The 14061-nt window shown below is 46.5% G+C and overlaps 1 protein-coding gene across 1 annotated transcript in view; it reads right to left on the reverse strand.

Moving 5' to 3' along the window:
- Positions 1-5765: 5765 nt before the first annotated feature.
- Positions 5766-14061, reverse strand: part of nrn1la (neuritin 1-like a) — a gene marked incomplete at both ends in the record, with an annotated part of 28702 nt that continues 20406 nt past the window's right edge. Inside the window, 2 exons of the mRNA XM_079742686.1 lie at positions 5766-6036; positions 9229-9376. Of these exons, the coding sequence (XP_079598812.1) occupies positions 5766-6036; positions 9229-9376 (419 nt within the window). The remainder of the gene's footprint in view (positions 6037-9228; positions 9377-14061) is intronic.

Genomic DNA, 14061 nt, shown 5'->3' on the forward strand with positions numbered 1-14061 from the left:
AAATACATCTAAAAAAATACAAAGAGCTACATTATGTCTACTGCAATCGCTGTCTGAGATATGAACAAGGGCCCAAGGCAGGGGGAGTACAGTAGGGCAGTACAGTGCCCGTCAAGCTTGGATTACACAACCACGGTTCCCCAAGAACTGACCGGATCTCTGAACTAGGGTGCTTGATGGTCAAACCACTAGGCTTACGGCCGGCACTTCAGGGCGTACTGAGAGGGTTTAGAGGACAGCGCGCACTGTCAGATCTAATGCCAAGAGCTTATCCCCCTCAGGAATCAGGCCGTAGAATCGGCATGGGGGCCCGGACTGACCCCTTCCTGCATGTGTTTGCAGGTCCTGCTGGGGGCCCCTTTGCAGCGGCGCAGAGGCCCAGAGGAAGGCTGTGTCCCTCAGCTGTAGTGGTCTGACCTCCCCGGGTCAGGAACAATGCTCGGATGAAGAAGGTAGATCAGCTCCACAACGCGTCACGACGCAGAGACAGCGCTGAAGCGCCCCACGCTGCAGGGGGCGGGGCCACACGTGGCAGGGGGCGGGCCACACGCGGCAGGGGGCGGTGCCACACGCTGCAGGGGGCGGGACACACGCTACAGGGGGCGGGACACACGTTGCAGGGGGCGGGGCCACACGCTGCAGGACACACGCTGCAGGGGGCGGGGCACACGTTGCAGAGGGCGGGGCCACACGCTGGAGGGGGCGGTGCCACACGCTGCAGGGGGCGGGACACACGCTGCAGGGGCGGGGCCACACGCGGCAGGGGGCGGGGCCACACGCTGCAGGACACACGCTGCAGGGGGCGGGGCACACGTTGCAGGGGGCGGGGCCACACACTGGAGGGGGCGGGGCCACACGCTGCAGGGGGCGGGCCACACGCTGCAAGGGGCGGGGCCACACGCTGCAGGGGGCGGGGCCACACGCTACAGGGGGCGGGCCACACGCAACAGGGGGCGGGGCCACACGCTGCAGGGGGCGGGCCACACGCTGCAGGGGGCGGGGCCACACGCTACAGGGGGCGGGAGGGCGGGAGTCAAGAAAGCCAAGTTGCCTTCATTATATTGTGGGATAGTGTTATTGTTTAACTTTTAGAAAAAATCTCTCATTCTATTTCCTAATGAGATGATTTCTCACTGACCAGATATCATATTACGGTCACTTAACAATCATGATGGGATTAGCCCGTAGTCAAATACAGAAGCTCTTTGTCGTATTAACTAGTAGTTAGAGCCAGTGGACAAGAAAAAAGTTGTGGGCCCTGCTACTTTAGTGTCATCCAACTAGTGGACGATTTTATAGATTCGTCAAGCACTACACGATCAGAGGAAAATGAAAGCATTAATTATAAGAGAAAAGTCCACAGCCGACTTTGCTCACCACTCGTTTTCTTATGATGGTGGACTTCTTGGTTTAATTGCATCGTAAAATGCTGAATGGACCGCAGTCTTTTTCTGTGGTTGTCTAAACATGCAAACTGCACCACAGAGTTCGATAATGATTAGGCTACCGTAGTGCTTCAGCAGCACAGGCTCAAATGATGTTCCTCGCATATGGTTTTATCTGGCTGCTGGGATCAGTGAATAAACGCGAGGTGCGGAAGAATACCGGAGAAAAGAGATCTGTGAACAAATCAAACAGGTGTACGATCACTGTAATGTGGAATTATATCTCAATCATTCTGAAGTGTAAGTGCTTATCTAGTCATACAAATGATGCAGCAATTATGCAGAAATAATGACAGCCTATTGGTGGCTCCCCAGGCCTTCAGGTAGACAGACAGGCTGAGACCTCCACCTGTTCATTAAATACACACGTTTAGAGCGTCGTTTATCAAAACGATGGCGTTCAAATTTGAGCATGTAGTTTGGGAAAGAAACCACTGCAAACGAATGTTGGACGAGACCACAGTGAATGACTAAACGTTTTTGAACTTGTTGGTTTATTGGGTTTTTCTTCATATAAAGGTAGCAAAACGTCCGTTCAGGAAGATGGAGAGCCCAGACAAAATGTAGAAACTTGGAGGTCACATATGAAAGGAATTGACAAGACACATTCAAACTTCCAGAAAGTAATGGCCTACAGACAACTGGATAACGTATAAAGGGTAAATATATGGTGGGAGATATTAAACAGATGCAGAGATAAACGGCATAGTTGTTCATCAACATATTGAAAGTACAGACGCTACCAACAGAAATGACCAATGTTACTTGTACATGTTTCTCTTGTGATGTCCACCAACTGAACCCTAGCTAGGGATTGCTGGACGGTCCATCCATTGCAGTGTCAGTGTGTTATGCAGAAATTCTTTGATCCTGGTGCTCCATGTTTCCATTCACTTTGATGACCGGCCTCTGGGAATGACACTGTAGCACCTTCAAAGCTAGCTGGCTAGCTAGCTAGATGTTTAGCGTCCTGTTCCTCTCTCATGTCTACCCATTCTCTGTTGGTATATGTATATGTGGAGGTGTGGGTTTGCGTACAGATGGTGGCTCAATAGCAAAGGTGATTGACGTTGCACACATTGGGTTAAAACTCAAATTTCCTCCCCCATAAGTCCCACATAGAAAGACCACAGAGCTCGAAACTCAGCGGAGCTCCACATTCTAAAAGCAGTGTAGCCTACTCAGATCAGAAACCTCTGAGGCAGAATGATTTAAATTATAAAATATTGATGCCAATAAGCCTATTTACATAACTATTTTTTCCTTTCATTCCGATTCTCTCTCTCTCTCTCTCTCTCTCTCTCTCTCTCTCTCTCTCTCTCTCTCTCTCTCTCACACACACACACACACATACACACACAAACAAACACACATACAAAAACACACATACGTGCACACAAGCAAAAAGCAGACAATTATTAAGTACAGCAACAATACAGTAAAGGATTAGATATTTTTCTCAATAGATTGTATTGATTTCAATGCACATTTTTTTTACATGTATGAAATGTTTCTTTGAACTGCCTTAATGAGGCCTACAGGTGGGTTTAAACAGGTTTATCGGTAATGACCAGTTGCCCTTGCTCACTAGCCCCATGAGACCATCCTGATCTCGTGAGTCCACATGCTGCTCCTCACTGCGGATCAGTCTGGCCCCCAGCCCGCTGAAAGCCTCTCCAGAATCAACACAATATTGGCTGAGTCAGCAGTTTAAGTTAATGTCTCCAGGGAGCGTTGGAGTCTGCCGACCTATACAAAACGATGAGCCTTTTCACACACAGGCGTCACTCAGGACATGGCGGGTGTGCTCTTATGCTGAACCAGGGCACAGGGGCCATCAAGGTGGAAGTGAGGCGAGAAAGAGCCGTACTTGGTAATTTAATCTGACTTGCTGGAGTATATTGAGCCACATAAGGCTTAGCCCGTATGTGGAAATACCTTGCTGCCCCGCCAAGGCCAGACTGATGGTGGTACTGAAACGCAAACTTGATTATCTGGAAGGTTTCCAAAGGCTAGTTTATAACAACCTTTAGAAAAACTTCAGCAGCAAGGAAAATATTTACACGATAGAAATGGCATGTGATGTTATGAAATATATCACTGCTTATTGAAATATTCCAGTATCCATAGAACTCTTATATCCACACTATGCACAGGTCCATCTGTTTTATATTCAATTAATCAGATGTGTGTTTTGTTTATTTTTGTATGTGTGTTCAGTGTGTGTTGAGTGTGTGTGTGTGTGTGTGTGGGTGTGTTTATGTGTGTGTGTCTGGTGTGTGTGTGTATAACTGTTAACCGACAAATTAATTAAGGGAAGGCATATTCGGTTGTAAACCAAAAACTTCTTGACAAATAATCCCCTTTTTAGAGACAAACTAAATCTACCATTAAGGTAGTTCCTCAATAAGGTAGTTCCTCCTTAAGGTAATTCCTCATTAAATTATTTCCTCCTTAAGGTAGGTCCTCCTTAAGGTAGCTCCTCGTTAAGGTAGCTCCTCGTTAAGGTAGCTCCTCGTTAAGGTAGTTCCTCCTTAAGGTAGCTCCTCGTTAAGGTAGCTCCTCGTTAAGGTAGCTCCTCGTTAAGGTGATAAGGCTTATACCTTACATAATGTTCTCATCTAAAGACCCTAGCGAGGTGACATTTTGCAGGTGCTAATGGGGAGTTTGGGGACCAGGGTTATATCAATATGAATCCATCCCCCCCAGTGGTTATACTTGGCTGGTTTCTCTTTCATCGACTCTTCCTTGGATCGATGAAACCTTCGCTAATTTTTACTCCTTTACGGGGTACTGCTGCTGCTGCTCTTTGACCATAACTCAGATGTAAGGTTTGTTTCGCTGTTCCCAGAAACAGGGCATCTCGTTTGAAAGCAGAGTTCATTTGTTTAAATTGTATATTTGTGTTTGCTAATGTATTTAACTAGATTACAGGAGATTATTTTCAGGCCAAGAAATAATTTAGGATGTTAGAGCAAACCTTTTAAAAAAATAAGAAATGCCTTATACATCTAATTATAAAATGTGGGTCTATTGGTTCTCTCAACCTAAAACTAATTGCCAGCCCCATCTAATTCCACCTTAAAACCGTTCTCCTATTCTGCCTTCCATGGCAATTACAGTATCCAGATTGCATAGTTAAAACATGTCTGTAAGATTTAAGGTTACTAACACTTATATTTAGCTGTGTTGTTGATTTTATGTCAACACATTGTAACAGATAATGTGACATGCTGTCAATGCAATTCCCCCATTCAAATGATCCCTGTTTTTATAAGCCCCCTGCTGTGAATTATGCACATTAAAAATGTAGCTTTCTATCAAGCATAATAAAATCATTTTTATTGACCAATTTTAAAATAGTAGATTAACATAATAAACCAAATCATAATGAATAATACATACCTTCTACTCTGGTGTTTCCGTCACAATTTCTAGAAAATATTTCAATTTTCTCACCCATTTTGCATATGTAGCTTAAACCAACTTCCATCTACGCCGTCAAACACATGCAATAAGTGCGTGTTCAACTAAATATATATTTAAAAATATCTTTGATGATGGAGACCCTCACTGTATACGAGCCTGAGTGTATAGAACCTTAGTGTATAGAACCTTGTCTGTTAGGCAGACCCTCACTGTATACGAGCCTTAGTGTATAGAACCTTAGTGTATAGAACCTTGTCTGTTAGGCAGACCCTCACTGCATACGAGCCTTAGTGTATAGAACCTTAGTGTATAGAACCTTGTCTTTTAGGCAGACCCCAAGGGTTTCCAGGGGAAGGATCCAGTGCAGATCCCTGTTGAGCCAATAATGAGGATGAAAGGCACCTCTCATGGGATGTGGCTGGGATCTATTCCCTTAGATTCTAGGATTTATCAGGGTCTGTATTATTAAGCCTATATAACTCAAAATTTGGATTTAGCTGTAACCCGTTTTTCAATCAGTTTTTTATCAGGGTTTCCATGAGAAGGGATTCTTCATATTCTCCTCTAATTAACCTTTTTATGTGTTTGTGTGTGTGTGTGTGTGTGTGTGTGTGTGTGTGTGTGTCTGTGTTTGTATATATGTACGTCTGTATAAATGATGTGCAGCTGTGTGTGTGTGTGTGTGTGTGTGTGTGTGTGTGTGTGTGTGTGTGTGTGTGTGTGCGCCAGTGTGTGTGTGTCAATAACCTTGAAGGCAAAGCATACGTGTGGACCAGCGGAGCACTGCTACTAGAGAGGATGAACATGCAGGAGGTGGACACTGGCGCTAGTCTCTGAGCTCAGGAGAAGAGGGGGAACAGTCCTGGTGCTGAAGGTGGGGGGGTTGGTATCTCACTGTATCCATGACAACAGCAGCAGCAGAGGGAGGAGAAGCAGGAAGTGGGCGGGGCCGGCCGCGAGGTGGGCGCGGGCTCTCAGGGACTCCTGGTTGATGCCCTCCTGGGGGGCGGGCTGGGCACTGCGGGGGGAGCACATGTCGTACAGGTTCCCTGAGAACTGCATCTTCTTGGACTCCCGGCGCAGAGACTCCCAGACCACAGCCGCCTCCTCCGGACAGCCTGCCATGGCCCTGTTGGCGCAGTCGTGGAACTGGTCCCAGGACCTGGGGGCACACACACACACACACATATTCAGGCTACAGCCGGCTGTGTGTGTGTGTGTGTGTGTGTGTGTGTGTGTGTGTGTGTGTCTGTGGCATTTGGCCCGTATTTGGCCTCGTGTCCAAGCCCTAAATAAAAAAGCCTTGCCTGGTTTTATATCCTTGAAGAAACGCCCATTATGTCACAACCCTCACAAAAATCGTTCAATTAAAATAAGAGCTAAATTGGAGAAATACATGGAAGATAAAGTCATGACACACACGACATCAGGTCCCAGATTGTAAAAAAAAAACATTGCTTTAGCATTGTCAATATTTTAGCTTCCAAACAGAGTGGAATCTGCCTGGTGGCTTGGCCTAAAAATGTCTAGACCTTGGCCCAGGAGCCCAATTTTGCAATACTCAACAATAAAAGTAAAATCTCTTTTATCAAATTATATCTACGTAGAACCAATGAAAACCAAGGGTCTGCTTTCACATTTCAAACCAAATTTTCCATCTTTGGTGAAATCAAGAGGAGCACATCATCAGTGCTGTAGAGTTGTCACTAACTACTTCATAGTATGGGGATGTGACCATAGACACACCTTTCTCAATCAGCAAATTCACAGAAGAACAGAAGAGCTTTAACGGCTGATTATGGTTCCACGTCGACGCAAGGGGGTTTACGGACCCATTTGGTCATTGCGGACCCTCCTTGCGTTCACCGCAAGGGCCTCGACTGCGTCAAAGCATCTGTGCGGTCCTTGCGTTGCGTCGACGTCGGACCATAATCAGCCCTTTACACTCAACATCACGGGAACACTTGTTCCTGTGATCAAACCGAATTTTCCATCTTTGGTGAAATCAAGAGGAGCACATCACGGAAACACTTGTTCCTGTGATGTTGAGAAATCCCATTGAGAACAATGCATCTTTGAACTAAGATAGCTCCCAAATAACTTCTACCACTGTGAAACATCCGGTTCCAGTCTTGGTGGGACTGTTTTGGGTCGATGGGAGATCGGCCCTTTGGATTTCTAGGCTCCTACGGGTACGGCTGAATGGAGGCTGGGCCTCAGGGCCGTGAGGCCCACGCACTGTGCAGCTAACCAATCACGGCTGGCCGCCACAGAGGCGGTCAGCTGATCAGTCTGAGCAGACTGAGCCTCTCCTGCCTTCCAGGGACAGGAGTTCAAACCTAACCTGTCTGATAAAGGGTGGGAGAGGAGCTGCAGCAATGTAAAAAGGGAACAATGACGTTTATTTTTAACATTAAAGCACGCAAACCTATTCTACAAGAAACCGCAAATTAAAAGATTAACCAGAAGGGCTTTAGCTAGCAGAGATCACCAAATTGTGCTGCCAGCCTTGAATGGTTTCCGTCTGCATCAGAAATAGCAGTAGCAGTGGGTTTCTTCGCCTGTCTCTTCATATTACGAAGGCTTTTTATACTTGTGCTTTATTTGAACAAAACAAAATTCACAATTTCCATCCGTCTGTATTCCCGTCTTTCTTTTCTCATGATGAAATTGTGCGTCAAAAAAAGTCCTCCACATTCCGTTTGCTATTCTTACGGCAAAGAGGTTTTTCTATCTCCTTCGTTAGTTTGGAGCGCGAGGGAAAGTTTCTAGTGGCAGAGTGTCTTTTGTGAAGATATTGAAAATATAAGCAGTCGTGCACTCCTGGGACAATCTCAAGGAGCCGCAGCCTTGGCCTAGTTGCATATCTCCCATTCACTCTGCAGTGTTGTGACAGTGTGCCTGTGTGTGTGTGTGCGTGTGTATGTGGAGGAGGGGGGGATTTGCAAGCCTATAAAACCATGTATGTATGTATCGGTGTATGTAAGTGTGTGTGTGTCTGTGTGTGTGTGTACGTATGTATGTATGTGTTTGTGTATGTGTGATTTTGTGTGTGTGAGAGTGAGTGTGTGTATGCTTGTGTGTGCGTGTATATGTTTGGGTACGTGTGTTTGTATGTGTGTGTGTGTGTGTGTGTGTGTCTGTGTGTGTGCGATCGCATCCACAAGTGTGTGTGTGAGTGTGTGTGTGTGTGTGTGTGTGTGTGTGTGTGTGTGTGTGTGTGTGTGTGTGTGTGTGTGTGTGTGTGTGTGTGTGTGTGTGTGTGTGTGTGTGAGCGTGTGTGTGTGTGTGCGTGTGTGTGTGTGTCAAGCCGATCTTCAGAACCTCCTCATTACCAGCCTTGAAGTACAGGGGCGGAGGTGACAGGTGAAAGGTCAAGGCAGATTATAAAGATGAGGAGGAGAGAACTGAGAATGTAGGAGTAGAACCAGGATCCACTGTGAACATGAACGAGTTTAGAAGGGAGCAAAGAAAGGTGTGTGTGACTGTGTGTGTCTGTGTGTGACTGTGTGTGACTGTGTGTGTGTGTTCACAGATACTCTTTGTAGCAACAACCGGAATCTAGGGTGTGTGACCTGCTGGATTAGCCATTTAATTGGTACCGCAAGGAATAGAGTTGACAACCGCAGGAATGTAACATGCAATGCCTGAAACTTGGTGTCACACACACACACACACACACACACGCACACACAAGCGCACACGTCAACACTAACGTATCAAAACACACACACACACACAAACACACACAAACACACATCCACCCATCCACCATCGCACACACGCACACACACACATCCGCCGTAAGGTTCTTGGTTCGATGGCCCCTTACCCAGCCTTCCTCTTAGCACGGTTCACGCCCCTAGGAACCTCCGTTAGATCTTTATTCCTGACTTCATGTCCCTGCACCATATTTACAGCTGGAGAGAATGTGAACTCAAACAGATCAAGCTACATTCATGTACGATCAGTACATCAGTACAAGGGGATGTCTTTTTTTAACAGCCCTTGAACTTTTTTAATCAAGGGCTGTTATTTTGCAGTAGTAGTCCTAAGATGTTTGGATAATTACGATCATATCCAGGGCAATTTCATCAAATATTTGGAAAATAACTTATTTAACGGCTTCAATGAAATTAATCTTCCAAAATCAAGAGTCAAACACTGTGACGGTTACATGGATGGGACGCCCCATAATAAAAACATCGAGGGAAATTCAAACTCCTTAGGGACAAAAAACGCCCCGAGGGTTCATCTCTAACCCCGAGGTGTTGGGCCATGAGGTGGTAGTGGCGATCCCGGAGCAGCTCCTGGTCCCACGGCTGTGTGAGTGATGAGCGGCTGACCCACTGACCTGCAGATGGAGTGGAGTCCGTGTGCGTCTTCGTCCTGCCGCGCCCCGTCCGTCAGGCTGTCCCCCAGGGTCATCAGGCACTGAGCGAAGCCCTTGTAGATGGAGTGACACCTCCTGGCCGACGCCCCCACCGGACACTGGCTCAGCACTGCACACATACACACACACGCACATACGCACACACGCACACACACACCCACATACGCACATACGCACATACACACACACACAACACACACACACACACAAACGTAGACACGTACACACAAACACACAGCAACATAGATTAGATTAGATTAGATGAGATACAACTTTATTAATCCCACGTAGGAGAAATTTGTTTGTTACAACAGTCCAGCAGCAGTGGAAAAACACAGGAAAAAATACAATAAGTAGTATTGTAGAAGTATGGATAAGACAAGACCAACAGAACAAACAACAACAAACAGGGAAAACAAAACAGACGGTATAAACAATATAAATTAGAATTATGAAGTGTAAATTGTAAATTATAAAGTGGCTAAGTACCACACACACACACAGACAATGTGATGTATAAATATATTTGTTGCAGGTGACACCCTTTTTAAAGTCACAACAACACACACACACACGCACATACGCACATACACACACACACACACACACACAAACGTAGACACGTACACACAAACACACAGCAACATAGATTAGATTAGATTAGATGAGATACAACTTTATTAATCCCACGTAGGAGAAATTTGTCTGTTACAACAGTCTAGCAGCAGTGGAAAAACACAGGAAAAAATACAATAAGTAGTATTGTAGAAGTATGGATAAGACAAGACCAACAGAACAAACAACAACAAACAGGGAAAACAAAACAGACGGTATAAACAATATAAATTAGAATTATAAAGTGTAAATTGTAAATTATAAAGTGGCTAAGTACCACACACACACACAGACAATGTGATGTATAAATATATTTGTTGCAGGTGACACCCTTTTTAAAGTCACAACAACACACACACACACACGCACTAGCACACAAACACAAACAAATACACACACTCAAACACATGCACATGCTCACACACACGTGCACAAACACAGGTACAAATGCAGTCATGCAATCAGGCATAAATAAACACATGTCTGGATGTCTAATTCCTATTGGGAAATTATGTGTTTTCCTTTTTGAACGTAGGAGTGATATTTTAGTTTATTAGGAGAGCTTTTCAAAGGTAAATTGTGAGAAAGATCGAAAGAGATAGAAATGGAGGCAAGAAAGAGACAGCGATAGACAGAGAGAGATAGAGCAAGAGAGGGAAACAGATAGATTAGGAGAGACAGAGAGATCGAGCATGAGAGAGAGAGAGAGAGAGAGAGAGACAGAGAGAGAGAGAGAGAGAGCAGGACAGAGAGAGATCGAGCAAGAGAGAGAAACAGAGAGAGAGACGAGAGATTGAGAGATAGAGAGAGGGAGAGTGACAAAGAGATAGAGAGATAGAGAGAGTGAGCAAGCGAGATAATCTCAGGTGCGTGTAAGAAAAGTTATTGGCACAGATAGTGGCTGGTGACCCAAAGCTCACAGACTTAACGACGGCTGAGAGAAGCGCTGTGGACCTGCCAGCCCCACTTGGCATCAGGTCCCTCCAGCTCAATTAATAATACAGAGATGGGGACGGGTGCGGCCTTCACCCAGACTGCAAGGAGACTAGAGCTAGGCAGGAGAACCAGCGTGTAACGGTAACAAAAGGTACAACGTAAAAGAAAATGAGAAAAAAGTTAAGACGCACCTCTTTTAAATGATGTGAATTCATTACAATGTTGGGAAATCCCTAGACTGCTGATCTGTCTTTATCGTGCACAGTCTGGCAGCCTGCCAGAGTAGGACGCATACACTCCCGCATACACACACACACACACACGCACGCACACTCCCACTCACACAGACAATGCAAACACAGACTAAGTCGTTAAGTTTGTGCGTTGTCATTAAATGTCTCATCAAAAGTGTGTTTCTCTGCTTAAGACATATTTTGCATTGTCAAAGAGATGAATATTTCATTGTATTTTTTTTTTTCATGTTTGCTCTAAAACAAACATCTCAAGTGGCCGGGTGTACACTTTATACCTTCTTTATAAGAAGAGACACAATGATAAATGAACACAAAACCAAACATGGACGTGGTACCTGCTGTTTTACGGTGACTCCACGCAGTCCCCTAAATAATGGAGTCCTCTCTCTGGGAGTTAACTAGCTGAGTCTGGATGGAGTCATTAGTCATTCCCCTCCAACAGCAGCGCGCGGGGAGCGTTGGAGGAGACAAAAGGACCTCAAGGCAGCCAATGGAGCCGCAGTGAGCCCAAGATGTAACAAAGCTGTTTTCTATCCCTCTTAATGCTTCTTAACGTGACCTCCCCCCGAATCCTCCCAGTCATCTCCCACCTTCCCTCTGCTTCCTACGGGCTCTTCTGATGTTCTCCCTGTTGCCTCCGTTCTGCTGTATGACCCAGAAAACTTCCCACCTCATGTGGCTCCCGCTGATAACAAAGAGCACTAGCTGGCCTTTTGAAACGGCTGGCAGACGAATCGGATGTGAGGATGAACAGAGAGAGAACGAGAGAGAGAGAGAGACAGAGAGAGAGAGAGAGAGAGAGAGAGAGAGAGAGAGAGAGAGAGAGAATGTGTGTGTGCGGAGTGTGTGTTTTGTGTGCATGCCTGCTTCTGCATATATATAGGTGTATGTGTGTGTGTGTGTGTGTGTGTGTGTGTGTGTGTGTGTGTGTGTGTGTGTGTGTGTGTTTCAGTGCATATGTATGTATGAGCATGTTAGCTATACATCATATTAGCATGTATCAGATATAGCCAACTCGAGTCGTCATGTATCCCTCAGGTGTGAGTGAGTGAGTGAGTGAGTGAGTGAGTGAGTGAGTGACTGAGTGACTGAGTGACTGAGTGACTGAGTGAGCGTGCTCGTCAAAAGTTTGTCTGAGTAACTTTGTCCCCTTGCTCTCCTGCTGCCTGTCTGCTCAGACTAACTTTGTTTCCTGCCCCTTCTTCACATGAGGGCGGAGGGACATTGATACGATGTTTCCTCCGTCTCTCTCTGTCGCCATCTGTCCCGCACTCCCCTCCGTCCTCAATGTTGAGTCCATCTGGAAACCCCTTCATCTTCCTCTGCGTCTAGCCCTCGCCGGCCTGCTGAGATTCTAATTTTCTAAAATACAATTATTATCGTTATTAGTTTCAGTGCGACGCCGTGACCAACCCAGAGGAACCAGGAGGACTGCTCTGACGTTGTGATGTTAACTTTTACTGAGAAGTAGATTTACAGAAACGTTAGGTGCTGACTGGGAAAAGGAGGAGGAGGAGGAGGTAGGGGAGGAGGAGGAGAAGGGGGAGGAGGAGAAGGAGGAGGAGATGGAGGAGGAGGTGGAGGAGGAGGGGGTGGAGGAGGTGGGGTAAAGGAGGGGAAGGTGGAGAAGGAGGAGGAGGAGGAGGTGCTGGGGAAACGGAGAAGGTTGAGGAGGAGGAGGTAGGGAAAAGGAGGAGGAGGGGAAAAGGAGGAGTTGGTAGGTATAGGGAGGAAGTGGTGGAGGAGGACTCGGTGGGGAAAAGGAAGAGGAGGAGGAGGAGTAGGAGGTGGTGGCGGGGAGAAGGAGCAGATGGAGGAGGTTGGGAACATGGGATCTTGTTTCATCATGGTATCCACACATGTCCTGCTGATGGGAAATCCGGGACAAGCTGGTATGGCCTTGAACACAGGAAGGAGAAAAAGAAAGGGGAAGAGGAGGAGGAGGAGGAGGAGGAGGAGGAGGAAGACGCTGAGGCAGCGCTTCCTGAAGAGCAGGAGCGTCCCGGGTGGAGGAGAGACCATGACTCATTATTTGGCCTCTCACCCGGATGCAGCGCAGTGTAATTAAACCACCTACGGTGAGCAGTTAGAGGTACGGCGCTTCACAGGCGCCGTTATGTACTAACCGTGCAATGTCACGAACAGAGCCAACAGCGGGGCAAAGCCTACCTCCCCTCTCCTCCTCCTCCTCCTCCTCCTCCTCCTCCTCCATAGCCCTATGCAGGTGGCAGGTGAACAGGAGATGCTAATTGGAGAAGACAGGGGATCACTAGGAAGTCTTTCCCATCTCCCCCGGGACCGGCATTTTAATATTTAATAAGTCCCACGTTTTCTTAGCTTTTTTTCTGGAGCAGCAAACCTATTGACTGCAGGAGGATTGTTCACGGGCTGGAGATTATTGGCTTCACTCATTCACATCAAGTTTTAATGAATACCTGCAGAGCAAATAAGGGTGTGTGTGAGTGTGAGTGTGTGTCTGTGCGTGCGTGCGTGCGTGCGTGCGTGCGTGCGTGCGTGCGTGCGTGCGTGCGTGTGTGTGAGTGTGTGTGTGTGAGTGTGTGTGTGAGTGCATAAGGCATATTGGAAAAGTAAAATAACTTTCCCTTGTTGGCATGACACCAAACACCATAAAGTTTGAACACGACTTTCATGCATTTCATTTTGGACTGCACATGGCAGCATGATGAGGTAAACCTTACTTAGTTGGAGGCTTGGATCTAATATATTGTGCTGGAGAATAAATCATTTGTTGCCAACGCTGGAGGTGCCAGCCCCTTGTGGTAAAGGAGCTATTAAGCCCAGAGCTTTAGCAAAGAGGAGGTTGGCTTTGGATGTTCATATTGAACATCCAGCCACAGTCAGATGTGGATACACGTGGTCCAGCTAAGAACGAATGCCTTGTTGGAGCGAGGGGAGCTCTCACGATCTACCATAAACCCTCTGCCAGGATGGATGCGGAGAAGCCCTTCCTCAGCACAACATTGCTCGT

Source organism: Pollachius pollachius (assembly GCF_949987615.1).
Source record: "Pollachius pollachius genome assembly, chromosome: 9".
Taxonomy (NCBI): Eukaryota; Metazoa; Chordata; class Actinopteri; order Gadiformes; family Gadidae; genus Pollachius; species Pollachius pollachius.